This window comes from Aotus nancymaae, unplaced genomic scaffold, assembly GCF_030222135.1.
Source record: "Aotus nancymaae isolate 86718 unplaced genomic scaffold, 86718_ANA_hifiasm-v0.15.2.pri h1tg000032l_0, whole genome shotgun sequence".
Lineage (NCBI taxonomy): Eukaryota > Metazoa > Chordata > Mammalia > Primates > Aotidae > Aotus > Aotus nancymaae.
Genome location: NW_026988445.1, coordinates 20,594,470 through 20,620,651, shown reverse-complemented (window position 1 = coordinate 20,620,651; position 26,182 = coordinate 20,594,470). Strand labels below are relative to the sequence as shown.

Sequence of the window (26,182 nt, the reverse complement as noted above, 5' to 3'; positions counted from 1 at the left end):
GGGTTCCAGTAATTCTCCTGCCTCAGTCTCCCGAGAAGCTGGGATTACAGGCACGCCAGCATGCCCCAGTAATTTTCGTTTTTTTTTTTTTTTTTTTTTTTTTTGAGGCGGAGTTTCACTCTTGTTACCCAGGCTGGAGTGCAATGGCGTGATCTCGGCTCACCACAACCTCCGCCTCCTGGGTTCAGGCAATTCTCCTGCCTCAGCCTCCTGAGTAGCTGGGATTACAGGCACGCGCCACCATGCCCAGCTAATTTTTTTTTTGTATTAGTAGAGACGGGGTTTCACCATGTTGACCAGGATGGTCTCGATCTCTTGACCTCATGATCCACCCGCCTTAATTTTTGTATTTTTAGAGGAGACGGGTGTCACCATGTTGGCCAAGTTGGTCTTGAACTCCTGACCTCAAGTGATCTGCCTGCCCTGCATTTTTTAATTTTTATAATCCTTTTTTCCCATATATATTATACAGATTTACATTCTCCCTAGCACTTTGAGGGCTAATGTTTTCCCATACCTTACCTGCTTACCTGCCAGGTACATCACCAGACTTCTGAATTTCTGAATTTTTGCCAATCTGATAGTGAAAAATGGTGTGGGGTTTTTTTTGTTGTTGTTGTTGTTTGTTTTAAATAGAGCCGTGCTCTATCATTCAGGCTGGAGGGAGTGCAGTGGTGTGATCTGGGCACACTGCAACCTCCACCTCCCAGGTTCAAGCAGTTTTTCTGCCTTAGCCTCCCAAGTAGTTGGGACTACAGGTACATGCGAAAAATGGTGTTTTGAAGTAGTTTTTATTTAGTAGGTTTTACATCAAATTTATGAATGAGTATGAGCATCTTTTCAAATGTTTGAGTCCATTGTAATTCTTTTTATATGAACTATCCTTCTATGTCATATGCCTATTTTTCTGTTGAATGGTTGGCCTTTTTTTTTTGAGGCTCTAGAATTTCCTTCTGTCCCCCAGGCTGAAGTGCAGTGGTGCAATCATGGCTTACTGCAGCCTTGACCTCCCAGGCTCAAGTAATCCTCCCACCTCAGCCTGCTAAGTAGCTAGGACTACAGATACATGCTACCGTGCCGGCTAATTTTTGAATTTTTTAAATAGAGATAGGGTCTCACTGTGTTGCCCAGGCTGGTCTCGAACTCCTGGGCCCAAGCAAATCACCCACCTCAGCCTCCTAAGTGTTGGGACTACAGGCCTGAGCCACTTCGCCTGGCAGGAATGGTTGGTCTTTTTTAAACATTACTGATTTTAGATGTTCTTTATATATGAGAGATAAACTCTTTAGAGATATGAATTACAAATAACTTTTTTTAGAGTTTGTCATATTTTGATTTGTTTGTGTATTTTTTGGCTATCAAGCATTTTTTTTTAATGGTTAAATTTATCAATATTTTCTTTTATAGCTCCTGAACTTTGAGTTAATTTACTATTTAAAGTAAGTCATACATTGAATTCCCTTCCAGGATTGTAATTTATTTTGTCACTTTGAATTTAGCCAGACTTTTAGCCAGACCTACTGACTTTCATCTGTGATGAGTAACTTTGAACATATGTTATCTCACACATGTGCAAGTATATCTGCTGGATGATTTGGCGGTTTATTCCTAGGGCCAGGATTATGTGTGTTTTTAATTTTGGTAATTATTGTCAAATTAAATAAATGTATCAAAAGTTTTAAGACTGTTAAGATACTGCATTGCTAATAACTGGTGTAGAAATTAATGGTAATTTCAGTTCAAGATGCCAGATTGTTAAACTTCTCCAGGATTAGAAAAGCTTTGGTTGAAAATAGAACATTCAACTGTAAATAAGAGTATTTTCATTATGTATTGGCCTTCAAGGCACCAGAATTATACTTTAGAAATTCCTTGGGAGAATTTGGGTTATGTCTTAAAGTAAAAAATGTTCATGTTCTTTGTGCTGCCTTTTGATACCTACCCAGAAGCAGCCCATGTACAGTTGCACAAGGAAGTTGGCATGGATATGTTTGTTGCAGCCTTCTTTTTAATAGTGAAAAGCAGAAAACCACTTCATAACACCAATAGACGGCAAGCTAAATAACCATGGCAAATTCCTACAATGGTTATAGCACAAAAATAATTTGACAGTTTGTGTTTACTGATGTGGAAAGAGCTCTAAAACATTTTTTGAATGAAAGAAAAGTTGAAAGACAGTATATTAAATGTATTACCAATTATGTAAAAATAGATTTACAGAAATCTTATTATATATGGATACATGTACATGTATGTAAGTGAAGGTCTGGAAAAAACCTGAAAGACCATGTGCCAAAATGATAGTGATTGTCAATGGGAAGGGTTTGGGATTGGGTGTAGTAATTTAGGACTTACATTAATTTTTTTTTTTTTTTTTTGAGACAGAGTCTCACTCTGTTGCCCAGGCTGGAGTGCAATGGTGCGATCTTGGCTCACTGCAGCCTCTCCCTGCTGAGTTCAAGCAGTTCTCCTGCTTCAGTGTCCCGAGTAGCTGGGACTACAGGTGTGCGTCACCACCCCCAGCTAATTTTTTTTTTTTTTTTTTTTTTTTTGAGACAGAGTCTTGCTCTGTTGCCAGGAGCCAGGCTGGAGCGCAGTGGTGCGATCTCGGTTCACTGTAACCTCTGCCTCCCGGGTTCAAGCAGTTCTCCTGCCTCAGCCTCCCAAGTAGCTAGACTATAGGCACACGCCAGCACGCCCAGCTAATTTTTATATTTTTTTTAGTAGAGACGGGGTTTCACCATGTTGGCCAGGATGGTCTTGATCCTTGTGATCCGCCCGCCTCGGCCTCCCAAAGTGCTGGGATTACAGGCATGAGCCACCGTGCCCATTTTTGTATTTTTTTTTTTTAGTAGAGGTGGGGTTTCACCATGTTGGCCAGGATGGTCTTGATCTTCTGACCTTGTGATCCGCCTGCCTTGGCCTCCCAAAGTGCTGGGATTACAGGCGTGAGCCACTGTGCCCGGTCACATTAATGTTTTATTATTTTTACAAGGATAATATGCTCATAGATTGCACAACTAAAAGCCAATTTAAAATTTATGCTGGAAAAAATATGTTGTTTTTATACATAGGTTCCTGTAAATGCAGAGAAAGACTGGGAGAATAGCCTAAATAAGGAGACAGTAGTTATGTTCATGAGGGATGTGGGAACAGAGAAGGTAAAAGACACTGGCTTTTTGTATCCTTCTGTGTTTTTATACTTTTATAACGCAAATGAATTCATGTATTAACTTGTATGCTGAAGAAAGGACTAAATTCGGCGATAACTCCGCAGGCGCGGACAAGAACGGTCTTTTCCTAGGATCCGGCAAGATGGCAGAGGTAGCGCAGAAGAAGCAGACCTTCCGGAAGTTCACCTACCGCGGCGTGGACCTGGACCAGCTGCTGGACATGTCCTATGAGCAGCTGATGCAGCTGTACAGTGCGCGCCAGCGGCGGCGGCAGAATCGGGGCCTTCGGCGGAAGCAACACTGGCTGCTGAAGCGCCTGCGCAAGGCCAAGAAGGAGGTGCCGCCCATGGAGAAGCCGGAAGTGGTGAAGACGCACCTACGAGACATGATCATCCTGCCCGAGATGGTGGGCAGCATGGTGGGCGTCTACAACGGCAAGACTTTCAACCAGGTGGAGATCAAGCCGGAGATGATCGGCCACTGCCTGGGCGAGTTCTCCATCACCTACAAGCCCGTGAAGCACGGCTGGCCGGGCATCGGGGTCACTCACTCGTCCCGCTTCATCCCCCTCAAGTAGTGGCTCTGCTAATAAAGGCACGCAGATCTCCATCCAAAAAAAAAAAAAAAAAAGAAAGAAAGGACTAAATTCTTGAGGACCAGGAATTCATATAAGAATATGTCATTTTGTCAAGCTCATTTAACAATACTTAGTGAAAATAGTAGCTGCCCATTGATTCACTGGGTGGAGAATAAAGGTGTCAACAGAAATAGTTTACTAACTTGCTGATAATTAGGCATTAATTTGCCTGATGTGATGCATGTTTTTATTACTTTAGGGCAAGGAATCTACTTAGTTATAAAAATAAGCAGATTCTTTCTCATATGCCATTATGAACACTAGTAGTTTCTGGTACATTCAAGACAGTACACACAATGAGACTGTTCTTGACCCGTAGCCTCACCTGGTATTTCCTTTTGTCTTCTGCTTTGTTACTACAACCTCCGCTGCAGTTTAGATGTCTCTTTAGTTCTCTTTTCTTTGTTTACTAGTCTGGGATCAGATCTGTTCTTTTTATTTTAACTTTTATTTATTTATTTTTTTAAAGACAGGGTTTCACCATGTTGGTCAGGCTGGTCTTGAACTCCCGACCTCAGGTGATCCGCCCACCTTGGCCTCCAAAGTGCTTGGATTACAGGCGTGAGCCACCATGCCTGGCCAGATCTGTTCTTATGAAATGGAAGTCAGCGGTGAGGAGTAAAGGGGCAAACAAAAAGTTATTTTTTCTGAGAGCCTCTGTTGTCCAGGCTAGAGTGCAGTGACATGATCTCAGCTTACTGCAGCCTCCGCCTCTTGAGTTCAAGTGATTCTCCTGCCTCAACGTCCTGAGTAACTGGGACTACAGGTGTGTGCCACCACACCTGGCTAATGTATTTTTGGTAGAGACAGGTTATCACCATGTTGGCCAGGCTGGTCTCTAACTCCTATCCTCAAATGATTCACCTGCCTTAGCCTCCCAAAGTGCTGGGATTACAGGCATGAGCCACAGTGCCTGGCCGGTAGGTAAAATTTTAAATCCCTTTATTCAGTCAGTCACTAAATGTGAGGATGTCTTTACCCAGATTTTCTCTCTCCATCCCAGCATTAGTGTAAGCCATCTTATCTCATTCTAGATTTGGCAGCAGATTTCTAACTGATCTGTCTGATTCAGTCTTGTATTCTTGGAGTCTGTTTTTTTTACATTGCAGCCACAGTGCTCTAAGACAAATCAGATAATGTAACTCTTGTTTATAAAGCTTTGTAGTGGTTCTTCTGTTGCTGTCAGGTCATGCTTCTCCCCGACTATGGTCATTAATAATTGTAGCTTTCTTTTTTTTTTTCTTGAGACAGAGTCTCACTCTGTTGCCAGGCTGGAATGTAGTGGTGCGATCTTGGCTCACTGCAACCTCAACCGGGAGGCAGAGATTCAAGCAATTCTCTTGCCTCAGCCTCCTGAGTATCTGGGATTACAGGCGCCCACCACCATGCCTGGCTAATTTTTGTATTTTTAGTAGAAATGGGGTTTTACCATGTTGGTCAGGCTGGTCTCGAACTCTTGACCTTGTGATCCACGTGCCTCAGCCTCCCAAAGTTCTGGGATTACAGGCATGAGCCACCACGCCCGGCCATAACTGTAGCTTTCTATATTGTCAACTTTCCTCATGTACTGTAGTTCTCCAGAATCTATATTGTTTCTCATTTCAACCCATCTGAATTCTTTTCTTAAAATACCAGTCATCCTTGAGGTATCCTTCGCTGACGTCCTAAGACGCATGCTTCTTCATGCTCCTCTTGTATAGAACCTGACCATAGTAGTTATCTTCATATAGTAATTTAACTGTTTAACTGATTCCTCCACTTCAGTCCATGAAAACAAAGACTGAGTGTTAAATCAAGTCTCTGGTTCCTAACCAGTACCCTGATATGTTATCTGCTTTAGGTCAAATGTATGAATGAGGCTGGGTGCAATGGCTCACGTCTTTAATCTCAGCACTTGGGGAGGCCAAGGTGGGAGGATCACTTGACTCCAGGAGTTTGAGACCAGCCTGGGTAACATAGTGAGACCTTGTCTCTACAAATAATCAGAAATTAGCTGGTCATTGTGGTGCATGCCTGTAGTCCAGCTGCTTGGGAGGCTGAAGCAGGGTAATTGCTTGAGCCCAGGAAATTAAGGCTGCAGTGAGCCATAGCACTCAGCTTGAGTAACAGAGGGAGACCTTATCTAAAAAAAAAACTCCAAAACCAAAAACAAATGTATGAATGAGTTGTTAACGCAGTCATTTTTTCTCTCGTATCATTTTTTTCTCTTGTTCTTTCCCTTCCTAGTAATTAATAGGTTGTCATTCAATTTGAAAAACACTTGTATAAGGAATCCTGATTTACTAGTTAGAACTCTCAGAATGAAAACTCTCTGCCGGATTGCTCTAAGTATTTAGTTATTTTTTATTCTGTTGTTAATGATACTGTTTTAAAATTCAGTTTCTGGTTGTTTGTTGTTAATGTATAGGAATCTTACTGATTTCTCTATATTGTGTATCCTGTGATCTTGCTAAAAACCACCTATTGGTTACAATAGCTTTTTTGTAGATTCCTTCGGATTTCCTTGGCAGTGGATCATGTTGACAGTAAAGGCAGCTATTATTCTTCATGTCCAGTTTAAATGTCTTTTCTTCTTGGTTGCATTGGCTAGGGTCTCCAAAACAATGCAGAATAGAAGTGGTGAGGTCGATATCCCTGTCTTATTCTTAATTGTAAGGAAAAGCAGTCTTTCACCATTAAGTGTAATGTTAGTTGCAGATTTTTCATGGATGCCTTTTGTCAGATTGAGGAAGTTTCTTTCTGTTCCTAGTTTGCTAAGAGGTTACATCAGGAGAGGATTATGGATTTTGTATTAATAAAATGCATTTTCTGTGTATATCTAGATCTTTTTAAAAAATTTGTCAATAGGTTAATTATACTGATTGACTTCTGAATTTTAGAATAATCCTCAATTTCTACAATAAGCTGCACTTGATATATTATCTTTTAAAGCATATTGTTGGATTCTACATGCTAGAATTTTATTTAGAATTTTTGAACTGGGCGTGGTAGGTCACACCTCTAATCCCAGCACTTTGTCTTGGAAGGGTGAAGCAGGTGGATTGCTTAAGTCCAGGAGTCTAAGACTAGCCTGGGCAAAATGACAAAACCCTGTCTCTACAGAAAAAAAAAAAATTAGCTGGGTTTGGTGGTCTGCACCTGTGGTCCCAGCTACTTGGGAGGCTGAGGTGGGAAGATCACTTGAGCCTAGGAGTTGGAGGTTGCGGTGAGCCAAGATTGCACCACAGAACTCTAGCCTGACTGATAGAACAAGACCCTGTCTCCAAAAAAAGAAAAAAAAGGAATTGTTTGCATTTGTGCTCATGAGGAATATTGGTCTGTAGAGATGTGGTTTTTCTATGTTGTCCAAGCTGGTCTGGAACTCCCGGACTCAAGCAATCCTCTCATCTTGGCCTCCCAAAGTGTTGGGATTACAAGTATAAGCCACCTGTAGTTTTGTTTTCTCATAATGTCATTATGTATCAGAATAATGCTGGCTTTGTAGAATGAGTTGGGAAGAATTCCAAATTTTAACTTTAGAGATGGTGTCTTGTTATGTTGCTTAGGCTCTTCTGGAACTCCTGGGCCCAAGGTGTCCTCCCATGTTAGCCTTCCAAGTGGCTGGAATTATAGCCGTGAGCCACTGTGTCTACCGATTTTTAGTTGAAATCATAGGCCATAAGCAGGTTATGATTTTAAAGTTACATTTGTAATATAAATGTAACAGACAAAAGCCAGTGAAGTATATGTAATTAAATTTCTCTGATCAATTCATCACATTGCATCATCAATTTTATTGGATACTTGACAAGTAGATAATTTAGGCCTTGAGGAATTTTTTTTTCCCCTTGGAGACGGAGTCTCGCTCTGTCGCTGAGGCTGGAGTGCAGTGGCGTAATCTCGGCTCACTGCAACATCTGCCTCCCAGGTTCAAGCAGTTCTCCTGCCTCAGCCTCCCAAGTAGCTGAGATTATAGGTGCCCACCACCACGCCTGGCTAATTTTTGTATTTTTAATAGAGACAGGGTTTCACATGTTGGCCAGGCTGGTCTCGAACTCCTGATCTTCTGTGATTCGCCTGTCTCAGCCTCCCAAAGTGCTGGGATTTCAGGTGTGAGCCACTGTGCCCGCCCTGGCCTTGAAGATTTAATGGTGATTCATTTTAAATGTAGAATCAGGCCGGTTGTGGTGGCTTAGGCCTGTAATCCCAACACTTTGGGAGATCAAGGCAGGCAGATCACTTGAGGCCAGGAGTTTGAGACTAGTCTGGCCAACATAGCGAAACCCCATCTCTACTAAAGAAAAAAAAAAAAAGATTAGCTGGCTGTGGTGGTACATGACTGTAATCCCAGCTACTCGGGAGGCTGAGGCATGAGAATCATTTGAACTGGGAGGCGGAGGTTGCAGTGAGCTGAGATTGCGCCATTGCACTCCAGCCTGAGCAACACAGTGAGACGGTCTCAATAAATAAATAAATAAAGGGTGTATTTAATTTTTTAGTTTAGGGTCTAAGTTGACTTTTTCTTGTTTCCTTTTTTTTTTTTTTTAAAGACGGGGTTTCACCATGTTGGTCAGGCTGGTCTTGAACTCCCAACCTCAGGTTATCCGCACCTTGGCCTCCAAAGTGCTTGAATTACAGGCGTGAGCCACCACGCCTGGCTAGTTGACTTTTTCTTAAAAGTCTCGGCAAGAAATCTTAAAATTGACTGTCTTAAGTAAATGTTAAATAATGGGACTTAATATTAATAATTTTATAATTTAATAATGAACATAAAGCATTTTACTTGATTTTTAGCATTTTCTGGAAAAACTCATGGTAGAAAGTATGGAAAATCCAGAAAATCAGGTAGGAAAAAGATCACTCATAATTCAGACTTTATAGAGGTAACTACTATTAACACTTTAGTATGTACTTTCAAACCTTCACCAGTGGATTTCTCAAAACAGAATTTGTAGTAACTTTTTTTCAACATTTTAAACATTAGCTTCTGAATTGGTAGATAAGTTTAATTTATGTTGGTTTAAGATAGGTTTTTTTTAGAGAGTGTTAGGTTGTTACTACCTGATAAGGCAGTTATGGTATGACATGTAGATTTAAACTCTTTTCCTGCCTCCAGTGAATTATGTCCTTAAAATCACTTAAAGCTCCACCTCTCTTTGCTCTTTTATACTAGTGGGTAATAATACTTTTTTATTTATCTACATAATTGTTTTTGTGATAAAAATGAATGTGTTTTAAAAGATATATAAAACTTCTTATTTGTTATAAAATTAAATAATACCTAATGTAGTAAGTATTTCCATGTCTGGTTAAATCTGATTTAAGTTGCCTTTAAGTATTCCTGTTTTCCCTTTGTCTCATTTTAATTAGATAACTTTTATGAAAAATCAGGGTACAAAAGGGGTTCTTAAACTTTTTTGGGTCTGTTCAGAGCACAGGCTTTATTGTGTAGATACATCATCTCTGAAAATTCTTGTAGAGTCTTCAGAAATCCACAGAAACAATTTTATGGCTTCCAGGTTAAAATTTTCCATATTTATAATAGTTTTCACCCATTGTCCATAGCACCTTGATTTACCTACTTGTGCTTCCAAAATTTTGACACACTCATACAACTAATTTTTGCATTGACTAAATTTGCCTTGACTGTTATCCCAAAGCCTACCAAAAAGAAGGTTGCTTTGAGTCGATTATATCCAGTGAAGTAGTCTTAAGCAGAAAATGTTACTTTTTATGAGTTAGAGACAGTGCTGAACGATAAAATCAATGCATTTCTCAAGAAGATCTTGAGTTTCCTAGACCATGTAAAAACTTTGAATCTTGGCTGGGTGCGGTGGCTCTCACCTGTAATCCCAGCACTTTGGGAGGCTGAGGCAGGCGGATCACGAGGTCAGGAGATCGAGACCATCCTGGCCAACATGGTAAAACCTCGTCTTTACTAAAAATACAAAATATATTAGCTGGGTGTGGTGGTGCATGCCTGTAATCCCAGCTACTTGGAAGCCTGAGGCAGGAGAATCGCTTAAACCAGGGAGTCAGAGGTTGCAAGTAGCCAAGATTGCGCCACTTCACTTCAGCCTGGCAACAGAGTGAAACTCCGTCTCAAACAAACAAACAAAAAACAACTAAACTTTGAATCATGAGGATATATTAAATAAAACTGTAAATAGTTTTCATACAATATCACAGGGCTAAGGGATGACCAGGTAATAATAGGTTAACCAGGACTCACTGAAGACATTGTTAGATACCATTATATGCTTTAGTAGTGATTGTGTTTTTGATGATTTTGATTTCTTAAATATGCCACTATGTTCTCGCATTTTACTGTTTTTGTTTATTTCATAGCAGATTCCCCTTCTGAATCATGGTGTATATTCCTAGGCTGGTATTTTATCCAAAATAGGAAAGTTTTAGAGATCATTTTGTATCTGAGAAGTATTTCCTTATTGATAATATTTTGGTATCTAATATAAGTAATGTGATAATTTCTTTTAATTTTTGTATTTCTGATTTTTTCAGCGTTTCTTCTTGGTCTTTTGAATGCTATAAAAAGTAGGTTTTTAAAAATACATTCACCAACCTCCCTAGAATTGCATGAGAGTATCTCTTGGCATTGTTAAATAAGTAACTCCTGCTCACTTTGGTGGTGTTGTTTTCTTTCTTTCTTTTTTCTTTTCTTTTTTTTTTTTTTTGAAGCAGGATGTCGGTCTGTCACTCAGGCTAAAGTGCAGAGGCATGATAACAACTCACTGTAGCCTTACCTCCTGGGCTCAAATGATCCTTCTATAGGCGTGGGCCACTGTGTTCAGCTGTATTTTGAGACGGAATCTCATTCTGTTGCCCAGGCTGGAATGCAGTTGCACGATCTCGGCACACTGTAACCTCTGCCTCCTGGATTCAAGAGATTCTCGTGCCTCAGTCTCCCATGTAGCTGGGACTACAGGCGTGTACCATCATGCCCAATTAATTTTTGTATTCTTAGTAGAGACAAGGTTTCACCATGTTGGCCAGGCTGGTCTTGAACTCCTGACCTCACGTGAGCCACCCGCTTCAGCCTCCGAAAGTTCTGGGAGTACAGGTATGAGCCGCTACACCCAGCCTTTGTTTTTATTTTTAGCAGAAGCCGAGTCTCCCTGTGTTGCTCAAGCTGATCTTGAACTGGACTCAAGTGATCCACCTGCCTCAACCTCCCAAAAGTGCTGGGATTATAGGCTGAGCCATCACACCCAGCCCTCCTGCTCACTTTAAAGCATGTGTATAGAGTTGCTGTGGTGAGAAGCCACCTTGATGGCAAGTTTGTAAACTGTAGAGTGGGTGGCTTTTCACTTGGGATTCACATTTGAAACCACTTTTTTTCTGTTATCTTTTAATATATAAAATAATCAGAAGTTACTCAGGAGTCTTTTTTTTCGTTTTTAGGTATATGATTTAATTTTTGAATTATGAATTGGCACTCACACAATATTAAGAATTTCCTTCCAAAAATGTGCTCGGATCAACACAAGGCCTCTCTGTCCATTATCCCCTGAACCATGTTTTCTTTGCTTACACCTTTATCCCCTCTGCTGCACCAGTCCTTCCCGCCAGCTGGACTGGAAGCCTGGCAACTCCCTATGTTGCAGGGTCTCGCTTGTGTAACCAAGTGGGCTCCGCAGCTGACAGCAGACCCACCCCACACCCCTGCTGTCAAGCAGTGAGCAAGGAGTCAGTGTATTGGTCATGTTTACAGCTGTGATTTATTACAAGAGGATACAAAGCATAATCAGCAAAAGGAAAAGAGATATATGGGGTGAAGTCTGGAGGAAACCAGGTGCAGATTTCTCCCAGTAGAGTTACACAAGGCACACATAATCCCCTAACCAAGAATTGTGACAACACATATGCAGTGTTGGAACCGAGAAGCTCCTTAAAACTCAGCGTTCAGAATTTTTATTTGGAGCTGGTCACATAGGTACTGCATGCCTGGCACATACCAAATTCCAGACTCTGATAATGAAAGCATAAGCAATATTGTTTGTAAATACAGTTCAGACACATCCTTAGCACTTGGTGCTAGGAACTCTCCCTAATTCCAGGTTCCTGTGAGTTCTCAGCCAAGGGCCAACTTTGCAAGCAGCCCTTTCTAAGGAAAGCCGTCTCAGGTCTGCTGTTAACTTTTTTTCTGCATAGAATATTCGCTTTTTCTTTATTAAATTTTTAGTTGTTAGCATTGATTATTTTATCTCAAATGCTGATCTCTTTGCCAGAATCTTCTCAAAGCAACTTTTTAATAATAGATTATTTTAAATTGGTCTGCTTTTATGACCATATTTTATTTTGTGTGTACATTACATTGTTTTCATTATCACATCCTGACATCTTTCAAGTCTTTAATGACTTCTGAAATTTCCAGAAGGCTTTCAGTTGTTGGTTCCTAGAATACCTCATACTACATGGTTCAGGAAATCAAATGGAGATTCTGTTAGTTGCTGAGCATATCTATTACAAATATCTACTTAAGACTTAGAGGAAAAAAAAAAAGACTTACAAGAATGAACTCTAGGTCAATGTTTCTGTCTGCAGAGGTGCATCAGAGTCTCCCGGATGGTTTGTTAAGACACAATACAGGCCGGGCATGGTGGCTCATGCCTGTAATCCCAGCACTTTGGGAAGCTGAGGTGGGTAGACCACGAAGTCAGGACACTGAGACCGTCCTGGCCAAAATAGTGAAACCCCATCTCTATTAAATACAAAAAATTAGCCAGGAGTGGTGCCTCACACCTGTAATCCCAGCTACTCAGGAGGCTGAGGCAGGGGAATCACTTGAACGTGGGAGGTAGAGGTTGCAATGAGCTGAAATTGCTCCACTGCACTCCAGCCTGGTGACAGAGTGAGACTCCATCTCAAAAAAAAAGACACAAAGTGGTGTTTCCCTCTAGGAGAGTTTCTAATTGAGAATGTCTGGAGTGGTGCCTGAGAATTTGCATTTCTAACAAATTCCCAAGTGTTGGCTGGGTGCAGTATGCACTTTGTTGTAATCCCAGCACTTTGGGAGGCTGAAGTGGGTGGACCACTTCAACCTGGGAGGTTGAGGCTGCAGTGAGTTAGGATCTCAGGTCAGTACTCCATCCTGGGTGACAGAGTGAGACCCTGTCTCAAAAAGGCAAATTTTCATATGTTGCTGATGCTGTTGGTCCTGGGAGCATACTTGAAAACCACTTTTCTAGTTTATAATACAATCCACGAACTTATGTAAACAAGAAATATGTAATCTGTAAAATTCCCGTGAACAAGCCTACCAAATGCAATGTGCCGAAAGTCATGGGACAGTTGAACACTTCATTGTCAACCCTCCCATGTTGTGCCACTGCCACTTTTCCCTCAGGATGTGTGTGTTTGCAAGGTGTGTTGCTCCTGTAGATCAACATAAGAAATACTAGTAAAGTTTATTTCTTACCTATTTTTAAGGTAAGTAAATTAACTGCTCTCTATTTGTTGTATGTGCTCAGTGAATCTTCCTCATATCACCTGGAATTTATCATCTCCCTTGGGTAATTATAGCCTAGTAGATTCTCTCTTCAGCATAAGGGAAATGTCAGACTATTTTAAGGGATTTATTGGCTTTTCTATCCCACAGGGAATGCTTATAGGAGGGGATGCCATAGAAATGTTTTTCATAATCTCAGTGGAGATCAGAAAATCCCAGTGAAGCAGAGCTTAAACTGGAGGCTAGGTGGGCATGGTTAATACATTTAGGTAGCAGAGCAGGTTTGATAATAAAATTCTGAAAATGTTTGCATGTGCATTGAGATCCTTAGGTAGATAAATAACCTAATAACTTATTTGATTGGTCTAATTTTTTTGAAGGAAAATTTGTATTGTTTTAATTATTTTTATGTACAGAAAACTCAACAGCATACATTTAACCCAGTTTAGTGGCAGGTTCTTTAGTCTTTGCTTTTTCAAGCTTGACGATGTGAGCCACAGACTTGGGACCCAGGACATTGCCTCCCCAGCGATGGTGGATCTCATTGTATCTGTCATTGTAATTGGTCCTGATAGCTTCTACCAGCTTAGCCAAACCCACCTTTGTCTTCCAAGTTAACCTGTATGAAGGCGACAGTGGTGCAGGTCTTTCTGTTGACTAGATGTCCCAGTCTTGCCTTCCCCTTGATAATGCAGTAAGGGACTCCAATTTTACAACACAGGGCAGGCAAGAAGACAACCAGCTCAATCGGATCCACATCGTGTGCAGTCACAACCAGCTGAGCTTTCTTGTTCTCCACCAAGGTGGTGGTGATGTTTACTCCTGCTTGAAGGACAGGTGGTCTCTTAGTGGGGACAGCCCCTTTGCCAGCAGCTTTCTTCTTGACCTGTGCCAACAGCCTCTGCTTCTTCTCTTGCTTTGTCTCTGGTCTGTACTTGTGGGCCAGCTTAAGTAGCTGAGTAGCTGTTTGGTGGTCCAGGGCCTGGGTGAACTGGTTAATTGCAGGAGGCACTTTTAGCCGCTTACAGAGGATGGCTCTCTGCCACTGCAACCTGATATAGCGGGGCCATTTCACAAAGCGGGTGAAGTCTCTTTTGGTCTGGATGTCCTGTCCAATGCCAAAATTCTTAGGCCTTTTCTCAAACGGGATTCACCACTTTCTTGGCCTCCTGCTTCTTCAACACAGCAGGGGCTGGAGCCACCTTCTTCCCCTAGACCTTCTTTCCTTTTGGCATCTTGGGTGGTGGGCGGGAGGCGGTATAATTTTTTAAAACTCCAGATCTGATGATAATCTAATATAAACTATCTTATTGAGATTGAGTCTGTTTAGTTCTGAGAGCCCATTGAAAGAAGGCAAGATTGCGTATCCTGGAAGGCCTGTTACATATCCCTGTGTATAGCATGACCCTTTCTACTTGCTTTTGCTAATGATACTTTGTGTGTGTACATTTACTTAAATAGCTGTACAGTGGGATAGGGGAATAATACTCAGGTCTTAAAATGTGATATTGGCTCTGACTTAGCCATTAATTTCTGGTGACTCAAAAGAATACCACTGTGACCTAGCATTAAGAGTAGGTGCATATGGAGAATCAAGAAATAGCATTTTGATAGAGTTTTGACTTAAATATGTTTCTTTACACTCATCTTGAAATTGTTGCTTATGGTCCTAAGTAAATAGTTGGAATAGATATCCTCAGCAACTAATAGAATCTCCATTTAATGTGAGGTAGGATGGAAGGAATGGCCAAGAAAAGCCATTTAGTGCCACCATTAAAATCCTGAAAGAGGTCGGGCACAGTGGCTCACGCCTGTAATCCCAGCACTTTGGGAGGCCGAGGCGGGCAGATCATGAGGTCAGGAGTTCGAGACCAGCCGGGCCAACATGGTAAAACTCCATCTCTGCTAAAAAAAAAAAAAAAAAAAAAATACAATAATTAGCTGGGCTTGGTGGTGCATACCTGTAATCCCAGCTATTTGGGAGGCTGAGACAGGAGAATTGCTTGAACTGGGACCCAAGAGGCAGAGGTTGCAGTGAGCTGAGATCGTGCCACTGCACTCCAGCCTGGGTGACAGAGCAAGACTCCGTTTCAAAAAAAAAAAAATTTAAAAGAAAATAAAACCACCAAAAAAAATTAAATTAAAAAAAGATTAAAAAAAAGAAAAAGAAAAAAATCAGTAAAATCCTGAAGGATACTGGGAAGGGTCATCAGGAGAAAAATGTAAAACAAAACCAACAGAACACGCAACAGACACACACACACACACACACAATGTCTCATTTAGATTATTGTTAAATAATGTTAAAAATGGTCTCATTTACATTGTTTGTTGTTGTTGTTTGTTTTGTTTTTGTGAGCCAGAGTCGTTCTCTGTTGCCAGGCTGGAGTGCAGTGGTGCGATCTTGGCTCACTGCAGCCGCCTCCTTCTGGATTCAAGCAATTCTCCTGCCTCAGCATCCTGAGTAGCTGGGATTACAGGCACATGCCACCACGCCCAGATAATTTTTGTATTTTTAGTAGAGACAGGGTTTCACCGTGTTGGCCAGGATGGTCTCGATCTCTTGACCTCGTGATCCACCCGCCTCAGTTTCCCGAAGTACTGGGATTACAGGTGTGAGCTACCGCACCTGGCCTTTGCAATTCTTTTTTTTTTTGAGATGGAGTTTCGCTCTTGTCCAGGCTGGAGTGCAGTTGTGTGATCTTAGCTCACAGCAACCTCTGCCTCCTGGGTTTAAGCAGATTCTCCTGCTTCAGTCTACCGAGTAGCTGGGATTACAGGCATGTGCCCAGCTCATTTTTTGTATTTTTAGTAGAGGTGGGGTTTCTCCATGTTGGTCAGGCTGGTCTCGAACTCCCAACCTCAGGTGATCCACTCGCCCTCACCCTCCCAAAGTGCTGGGATTACAGGCGTGAGCCATCGCGCCTGGCTTTGCATTAGTTTTAAGGCAAAAATAATTAGTTTTGCACCAATCTAGTATCATTTCCGTTTCTGCAGTTGCTTTTTATGTTTTACAACCAAAGTTCATAGTGAGTTGTTGCAGGTTTAATTATAAAACAACAGAGTTAACGTAAGTGATAACGTTCCTACCTCATGAGGCAACACTGATCTGTCTAGCAAAGGTTTTGTACTAGTTTACATAGAGAAAAGTGGTGGGACAATTGATTCATTACCCTGTGCTCAATATTAAAAGCATGCTAGTCCAAAGTAGTCTGTGCCATGTTTGCATTTTGAGTGTGTAGTTGTAGCAGAATATCATTCATCATATTGAATTAATGTTATTTGAATTTCATTGATTTTGTTGGTTTGTGGAATTTAGTTTGCAGATTAGGTGTTTTTTTGTTTTTTGAGACGGAGTTTCGCTCTTGTTACCCAGGCTGGAGTGCAATGGCACGATCTCGGCTCACCGCAACCTCCGCCTCCTGGGTTCGGGCAATTCTCCTGCCTCAGCCTCCTGAGTAGCTGGGATTACAGGCACGCACCACCATGCCCAGCTAATTTTTTGTATTTTTAGTAGAGATGGGGTTTCACCATGTTGACCAGGATGGTCTCGATCTCTTGACCTTGTGATCCACCCGCCTCGGCCTCCCAAAGTGCTGGGATTACAGGCGTGAGCCACCGCGCCCGGCCAGATTTGGTTTTATACTTGTACAGTTCTGTAAAAGTAAAGAATTCTTAGCTACTGTATTATTATATTTTATCAGATACAAGGCATACATTTTCTACACTTTAGCATTTATGAAATTAGGATGCATTTAGCCATCAATTGATGGTATGTTTTAGTTTAATTGGCAGCTTTTTTCTTTCTTAGGGGTAAGTGTGATTTACAATTAATGACTTAAATTAGATGAAATATGGTAGCTTTATGTTAGTATGAATTTCAGTAACATAAAAATAAATCATCATCTCTTTAAGGGCAAGAGAATTTTCTTTACGTTTAAGAACAGCTATGTAAGCTGAGTGCAGTGGCTCATACCTGTAGTCTCAGCACTTTGAGAGGCCAAAAGGGGTGGATTATCTCAGGTCAGGAGTTCGAGACCAGCCTGGCCAACATGGTGAAATCCTGCCTCTACTGAAAATACACATACAAAAAGTTAGCCAGGTCGGGTGGCGCATGCCTGTAGTCCCAGTTACTTGGGAGGCTGAGACAGGAGAATCACTTGAACTTGGGAGGTGGAAGTTGCAGTGAGCCAAGATCGCACCATTGCACTCCAGCTTGTAAATATTACTGCCAGGAACTTGAGATTTCAGAAAACATTTCTCTAGAGTATCTGGAGAATCACCTGGCCAAAAGAAATTGCCACTTGTGGATATTTGCTGCCAGTGCCCCTATCATTCCTCTCTGTCGTCCTGTACTCATAAGCTTAGCTGCTCATACCTATTCTTGAACTGCTTCTGTCACTAATTTCTGCATCATCTGATTGTTAAATACAAATTCTGCTTTTAAGAAAGTGTTAATAATAACAAAGCAGACATTCATTTATATTGAGTGCTTATATGATTTTATATGTAACAGGTCACATTTGTGTGGTGTGTATTTAATATATAAATTTATATATTAATAGTAATTTGTATTTAATTATAAGAATATGTAATAAATGTGTAATATAAAAGTAAACATATATTCATTTTTTTACCATGATCAACTATACAGATGTGAAGCTATGCTCAGAGAAGTTAAATAAGTTTTCCCAAGGATGATATAGCTATTAAGTTAGGAACCTAAAGTTTGATCTTAGATATTGATCCCAGAGCACATACTTCTTAATATAAAGTATTTTTAATGTATAAATAATCAACTTAAGAGGCATCTCATTTAGCAGGGCTTAACTAATATCTAATCTTTTTGTGTTCACAATTATTTAATTAATTTCTTCTATATATAGGTGCTATTCCAGGACCAAGGCATTCAAAGGTGAATAAGACACTGTTTCTGCCTTAGGTAGCTCAGTCTAGAGGACAGATAGGAATCATTAAAATACGGTATAAAATGGTCACTTTTACAAAATGTTGGTATATTTGGGAAAAGGAAAGTCAGTATATAGTGTTAATATCAATGAGTATTTAGCATTGGTTACCCTAGCCCTTTTTTTTTTTTAAATCAAACTCTTATATATTTTCCAGATGCTATCTCTTTAGTGACTTGTTATATTAAAAAATGTTCTACTTATTGCCTTCTTATCTATGCCCATAGTTAATACAAACATGAAACATGCCAGATACATTAAACTATAACAATGCCAGTTTCTGTTTCTCTTTGTATTCTGATTTTTTAACTGGCTGAATCCTCCACTAGGCTCCTCTAATTTCCAGATCATGAAAATTTAAGTATTTTCTGAGAGTGATGTTACTCCAAAGAAGATTCATTTGCATTTGAATGTGGTTGTGATCTCACTGGCAAGATGACAAATAAAATTAACCTCTTCTCAGGGCAGAGTAGCCTTGCTGTGTTACATGAGAAGCTCCTTTGCTTTTTTGATACTTAGAACAGTGCCTTAAATACAGTAGGCATTTAATAATGTCTGTCCTGATTTCTCTCTCACCTGTTTGCCGAGGCAGAAAATTCTAGTTAGAATATTTCTTTGGAGTTATTCCAATTCCCAGGAATATGCGGATACTCTTCTGTTAATATCTGCGACTATGCAGATATCCCTCTGGTTACTAGATGTGGATCTAAAATTTACTTATAAGTAACTTGTGGTTTTGTCTCCTAAAGTAACTTAAATTTTAAGAGTAAGACCATGTAAAAACATAAAAATAAACTTTAAAAATTTTTAAGAAGAATATTAAGAAATAGAGATAGTTTTGAGTTTTAAAATATACAATAACTCTTACAGTCCAGCAAAAGAAAAAATGAGTATCTCAGAAAGATAGGGTAAAGAATATAAATAGATAATTAATAGAAAAATATGCAAAAGCCCAATAAATATATATTACTTTATATAATAATTTATTTTCAAATAATTCCAAATTTGCTGTATAAATTATTCATGCAATCTTCTTCACCAGACTGGCCAATTGTTAACATTCTATGTCATTTGTATGTATCACAGAGATACATACAAATCTTTCTCTGTGTATGGAAGAGAGATATATACATAGATTTGTATGTATATATCTGTATATATATATAAACACACGTATGAGTATGTACTCATTATCATTATCTTTGAACTTTTTAAGAGCAAGCTTAAAACACGATGTTCTGTCACCCGTAGTACTCCAGTGTGTAATTCCTAAGAAATAGAACACTGTTTTACTTACCCTGCATCCGACGTTCCAAATCAGGCAGTCATTGGTACAGCGATATCATTCGTATCCACAGACCCTCGCTTTCAGATTTCATCAAATCTCCTAATTATGTCCTTTTCCTTTCTGGGCCATGGTTCTATCCAGGGACACAAGTTGCATTTGGTTGTCATGTCGCTTCAGACTACTTAAATCTAAGACTATTCTCTGTATTTCCCTAAATACAGCTTTTCTTGTATTTCATGTTCTTTAGAGTTTTAAGAATTACAAACCCTACATTCTGTAGAATAACTTCAACTTTGGTCTGTCTGCTTTTTCTCATTTCCGGTTACTTTTGGCAGGTATACTACAGAAAGATTGCTCTTTTGATACAACAGAAAGGTTGCTTTTTTGTTCCCAGTACATAACATCACACAGTTAAACCATTAAAAATAATTCAGTAATATTCAAAAATGATGCAGACATTTTGTTTATCAAACCCACTCATCAGCTTAGCATCTATTGCCAGCTCTCTGAATCAACCACCTTTATGATGGTTGCCAAACATTGATTCTCTATCAATTCTGTTACAGTTATTAACATTTTACTATAAAGAAGAGCTTTCTCTTTTCTACATATTAAAGCATTCATTCATTCATTTTTGTCAGTATGGACTCATGGATTTCATTTTTACTGAATGCATTGTAATTTGTTATCAATTTTTAAAACTGAGGTAAAATTAATTTACTGTGGAATACACAGATGTTAAGTTGATCAATTTGACATACATACATATCCCTAAGGAGATAATAGAACAAATAGTATTTATTTTAATGCTCAAACTTTCCACCATTTGGCCAGTAAGAGGAAAACCCCTACAAGTGCTTCCTGTGTCCCTTTGAAATGTCCCTATCATTAATTGCACCATTTTTTACTTTCTGACATAAGGTGTTTCAGATTCTTCTTGTACTTTTGTCTGTCCAACCTTGAAATCAGCCATTTTTCTAAGGATTCTAATTCCTTTTACTGGAGAGAGTAATTTAGAAATCAAGATGTGGGCTGGGTGCATTGGATCATACCTGTAGTCCCAGCCTTTGGAAGGCCAAGGTCACCTGAGGTCAGAAGTTCGAGACAAGTCTGACCAACTTGGTGAAACCCTGTCTCTACTAAAAAATACAAAAATTAGCCAGGCCTGGTGGCAGATGCCTGTAATTCCAGCTACTCGGGAGACTGAGGCAGGAGAATTGCTTGAACCCTGGAGGCAGAGGTTGCAGTGAGCTGAGATCGTGCTACTGCACTCCAGCCTGGGCAACAGAGCAAGACTGCATATCAAAAACAAAAAAGATAGAAAGAGAGAGAGAGAGAGAGAGAGAGAGAGAGAGAGAGAGAGAGAGAGAGAGAGAAAGTTGCAGGCTATTGCTTTTTGTTGTTGTTGTTTCTGGGCTGTCTGTTGGTTGTTTTTAGTACTTTCTTGTTAGAGCTAGGAAAATATAGGGACACACACACATCTATAAGAGCTCATTTATTTTTCTGTGTGTGTGTGTGTGTGTGTGTATATATATATATATATATAACCATGAACTCAAACCAAATTTCTAATTCCAGTTCAATATTTAGACTTCTTTATAGTCTGCCCCCTTCCTTCCATTTTAACTTCTTTGGCAGTGGGAAACATGGCCCCCACTATATTCAATGTATTGACTTATTTGATTAGTCAGTTTACTTATTTGGTCAGGGTAATGGATCTTCCAGCCTTGCTGCTCATCTTGTTCCTGTTCAGCTCTCACCCATGTCCCCAGCCTCCTCTTCACTGCTTTGTATATTCAGCATCTGTCCTTGTGCCTCTTCAACCCTTACCCCTTCACAAACCCATGTCCTTAGTGCCACTAGAAAAGGGAGAGAAGAAATGGCCTCAGAGAATATTTTGAAGTTACATTCCTCAATGTATTCATTTTTTTCTCTCTCCCCACAAATTGTATATTTTAAGCTTGGTTTTTAAATGCTATACCCTTTGGTATATAAATGTGAGTATATTTTCTTCATTCATTTTTTAGAAATTATCTCCACTATTTTGTTTATTGGGATTGTTATATATAAAATAGGCTGTTTTCATAGATTTATTGTCACATGGTGTGTGTTTAAGTACATTTATTACTGTTGTGTTTTATTTTGGAGACAGAGTCTTGTTGTCAACCCGGCTGGAGTGCCATGTTGCAATCACGGTTCACTGCAGCCTCAACTTTCTGAGCTCTAGCAATCCTCCTACCTCAGCCTCCCAAGTAGCTGGGACCACAGGCACATCCCACTACACCTGGCTAATTTTTGTATTTCTGGTAGAGATGAGTTTCACCCTGTTACCCAGGCTGGTCATGAACTCCTGAGCTCAAGCAATCCACCCACCTCGGCCTCCCGGAATGCTGAGATTGCAGATATGAGCCACTGCACTCAGCCTACTGATGGTTTTTATGATCATATTTGATAGTCTTGTTTTCTGATTCTTCTGGCTACATTGGCACTGTAACCAATTTGAATGCCTTACTTTTTTTTTTTTAGACAGAGTCTTGCTCTGTCGCCAGGTGCCAGGCTGGAGTGCAGTGGCGCGATCTCGGCTCACTGCAACCTCCGCCTCCCGGGTTCAAGCAGTTCTCCTGCCTCAGCCTCCCGAGCAGCTGGGACTACAGGCACACGCCACCATGCCCAACTAATTTTTGTATTTTTTAGTAGAGACGGGGTTTCACCATGTTGGCCAGGATGGTCTCGATCTCTTGACCTCATGATCCGCCCGCCTCGGCCTCCCAAAGTGCTGGGATTACAGGCGTGAGCCACTGTGCCCGGCCCCATGAATGCCTTACTTTTTAAAAGAAACTACCTCAATAAAATGTCATCTATCATGTTTTGCTTTTTAAAAAAATCTCAAATGAATATTTTCTAGTCATTGTCAATGTTAGGCAGCCATTTGAAAAATTGATTTAACTATTGCCTTTCTAAAACTTAATTTATGTATTTGATGTGCTGCAGCCCAGAGACACATTAGAGATTATTGTTGATTCATTTGTGCACTTCTCTGCTTCCTTGGTATTTTGGCATCTTGAAGGATTATTATCCACTAATAACTAATTTTAAAATTGCTTATGCTTTTTAGTGTTCCCATGGAATTCAGTGGTTTTTAGGAGCCAGTTAAGACATTTGGTAGACTGGTTAGAAAAATAATTATTTAAGCAATGCGGATAACTGTGAGGTAGCTGTTGCCTTGACAACCAGAAAACTGTTCTGTTTGCTAAACAAAGGGATGGTAATTTAGTAGTTTAATTTCCTTTTTGACATGGAGGTGCTACATAAAAACATCTTATTTTAGCCTCTGAGATGATCCATATTATTGATCAGAATTAGAGAAGCAGAGCAAAAAGAAAAGGCAAGAGTAGTTTTTTTGTTTTTCTTTTTTTTGGCTACATATAGATAGACATTCATATTTATCAGGGTTGGTGTTGGTCAAAAGAACTTTAGTTAACCTGCCAAGATAATTCTTAGTATGTCTCTAAATTGGACCAAAGTAAATTAGCCTCAAAATACTGGTGTAATCTTGGTACACTAAGGGTTGTGATACACTTTGTTATGGAGCATCTCCACAAAGATTTAAAATTTTCTTTCTGCTGGAGTTCAACATGATTACTATATGTCTGAATTGAATAAGGGAGAAACTATTTTAAAGGAACCCCGCTTCTCCCACATGTATACACAGTTACACTGCCATCTGCTCTGTTTATTTGGTGATTTTTTTGTGACTTAACCCATTTGTATATAGACTTAAATATTTTTTTTTAAACAATTGCCTCCCAGGTTGTATAAGTAAAAATAATAGCCTTTATTTGGCACGTGTGTGTTGGACTCTCTTCTAAGCATTTTATGTGTACCATCTTACTCCTCATTGTTGTGAGAGAACTGTTATTTTATGCTGAGGCACTTAGCTAGGTGGCTTAGCCCAAGGTCACCTCACTACTAAGGGATAGATTTGAACCTAGGCATCTAATTTAAGAATGTATGCTTTTTTTTTTTTTGAGTCAAGGTCTCATTGTCACCCAGGCTGGAGTGCAGTGGCACAATCTCTGCTCACTGCAACCTCAGCCTCTTGGGCTCAAGTGGTCTTCCCACCTTAGCCTCCCTCGTAGCCAGGACTATAAGCAGGTGCCGCCATGCTTGGCTGATTTTTGTGTTTTTAGTAGAAACAGGGTTTTGCCATGTTGCCCAGTCTGGTCTCGAACTCCTGAGCTCAGGCAACCCTCCCACTTAGGCCTCCCAAAGTTCTGGGATTACAGGTGTGAGCCACTGTTCTTGCCCTAGGAACCTACGCTCAAATTACTGTATTATACTGACTTTTTTCATGTAGAGGCTTGCTCTGTTGCCTGGGTTGGAGTGGTGCAATCTCGGGTCACTGCAACCTCTGCTTAGTGGGTTCAAGTAATTCTCCTTCAGCCTCCTGAGTAGCTAGGATTATAGGCTTGGACCACCATGCCTAAGTTTTGTATTTTTAGTAGAGACCGAGTTTCACCATGTTGGGCCAGCTGGTCCTGAACTCCTGACATCATGATCTGCCTGCCTCAGCCTCCCAGTGCTGGGATTACAGGCATGAGCCACTGTGCCCAGCCTAAAATGCTTTTTTTTTTTTTTTTTTTTTGAGACAAAGTTTCACTCTTTTTTGCCCAGGCTGAAGTGCAATGGCACGGTATCGGCTCACTGCAACCTCCGCCTCCTGGGTTCAAACGATTCTCCTGCCTCAGCCTCCCGAGTAGCTGGGATTACAGGCGCCGGCCACCACTCACAGGTAATTTTATATATTTTAAGTAGAGATGGGGTTTCACCATGTTGGCCAGGCTAGTCTTGAACTCCTGACCTTCAGGTGATCCACCTGCCTCGGCCTCCCAAAGTGCTGGGATTATAGGCATGAGCCACTACACCCAGCCAAAATGTGATTTTGCCCTTCAAATATTAAGAAGAAATAAGGAAGGGAACCACATCTGAATTTGCATTGATAAAATGACTTGTTTGTCCACATCAGGTGTTTCATAATATTAATTATAAGTTGCAACTGACTACTTCAGACATCACAACTGGGTGCTTTCTAATATTGACCCTATTTTTTTGATGTAGCAGCTGAAGCTTAGAGAGGTTCGGTAGCCTACAAAAACTCATACAGTTGGTTTAAGGAGTAGAGCTTTTATTAGGACCTTGCCTTTCAGCTTTGAAAGCCTGTGCTATTAATCAGTCTGCTCTATTACCTCATGTTAAACTAATGATAGAGTGATACCTTATGCCAAGCAAAAATTACATACTCAAATCTGACCATCTCGGTTATGGATTTGATTTGGGTTTCTGTGGAAAGTCTCATTCATATTTTGCTTGGCAATTTAAAATAGTTTGATAGTTTCACTTCTAGATGATTATATATGTCTCAAAGAATCCCATTCTGACCACCATTGTAATGCCAATGCTTTGATATAGGCTTGCTAAACAATTATGTGTAAAATTCAAATTATTGTGCTAAATGAGAATTTAGGAACAGAAAAGTAACTTACCTAACATGATGTATAATAAATAGAGGCGGCAGCAGTAAGATCAAACCACAGATCAATGCTTTTTCTGTGCTGTTTCTAATTAACACTGCTCTAATAATGTATTTCAGTTGTAGCAGTTTTTATTAGACTTTGGTTTCCCTCTGCAATTCTTTCTAAAGCATTTTCTTTGTATGCCTTCTAATTCCTTTTCATATGGTCTAGCATGGAGGGGAGAAAATACTACCCTTTATTTTATTTTATTTTATTTTTGAGACGGAGTTTCGCTCTTGTTACCCAGGCTGGAGTGCAATGGCACGATCTCAGCTCACCGCAACCTCTGCCTCCTGGGTTCAGGCAATTCTCCTGCCTCAGCCTCCTGAGTAGCTGGGATTACAGGCACGCGCCACCGCGCCCAGCTAATTTTTTGTATTTTTAGTAGAGACGGGGTTTCACCATGTTGACCAGGATGGTCTCGATCTCATGACCTCATGATCCACCCGCCTCGGCCTCCCAAAGTGTTGGGATTACAGGCGTGAGCCACCGCGCCCAGCCAATACTACCCTTTAAAAGAATAATTTGCTGCACAATAATTTGAAGTGATTAGTACCCTTCTTCTGTCAACATGGGTTTTTATGTTGTTGAAGATGTGGAATGGGCTTAATTTGGGGGGAACCCCTCTCGCAAATTCAGCTTTAATAAATTTGCCCAATAAGCAAATCTACAGTTTGCTGTAGTTGAAATGTTGCTAGTGTCTGTGAATGTTAAAAGAATATGCAAATGGGTTTCTGAATACTAATACTCTAAAGATGTTACTATTCTGTACCCTTTTTTTGTTCAGAATTCTCTATTAAAAATTTAAAAATATGTCAATTCCTAAATATATGTTCCTCAGTAGGTACAAATGTGCAAATTTTTCATAATTTCAGGTTCCTCATCAGTTTTCATTTATTTTTAACTATATTATTTGTCTCTGAAAATAAAATTTTACTGGCTAATAGGGCAGAATGTGTTAATAAAGGAGGCTGCAAATTGTGGAAAGTTATGAGCCTGTGGTCATGAAGACTGCCCTACCATTTGGGTTTTTATAGCGGTAATACTCAGTACCAATTGAATCACAAAGTGAATGGAAATTTCCTTCAATTTTTTT

General features: G+C 40.1%; 2 protein-coding genes across 7 annotated transcripts in view; both read left to right on the top strand.

Annotated features, from left to right (window-relative positions):
• The window catches only part of ARID4B (AT-rich interaction domain 4B), a 165,528-nt gene that overhangs the window by 36,787 nt on the left and 102,559 nt on the right, over positions 1–26,182 (top strand). The gene's annotated exons all lie outside the window — the stretch shown is intronic.
• Positions 2,853–3,811, top strand: LOC105722384 (small ribosomal subunit protein uS19-like). The gene has a single exon (XM_064383472.1). The coding sequence runs from the start codon at positions 3,217–3,219 to the stop codon at positions 3,748–3,750; it is 534 nt and encodes a 177-aa protein (XP_064239542.1). The 5' UTR covers positions 2,853–3,216; the 3' UTR covers positions 3,751–3,811.

Excerpts from the sequence above, each read along its gene's own strand:
- LOC105722384 (XM_064383472.1), top strand. The coding sequence starts at position 3,217 with ATGAATTCATGTATTAACTTGTATGCTGAAGAAAGGACTAAATTCGGC.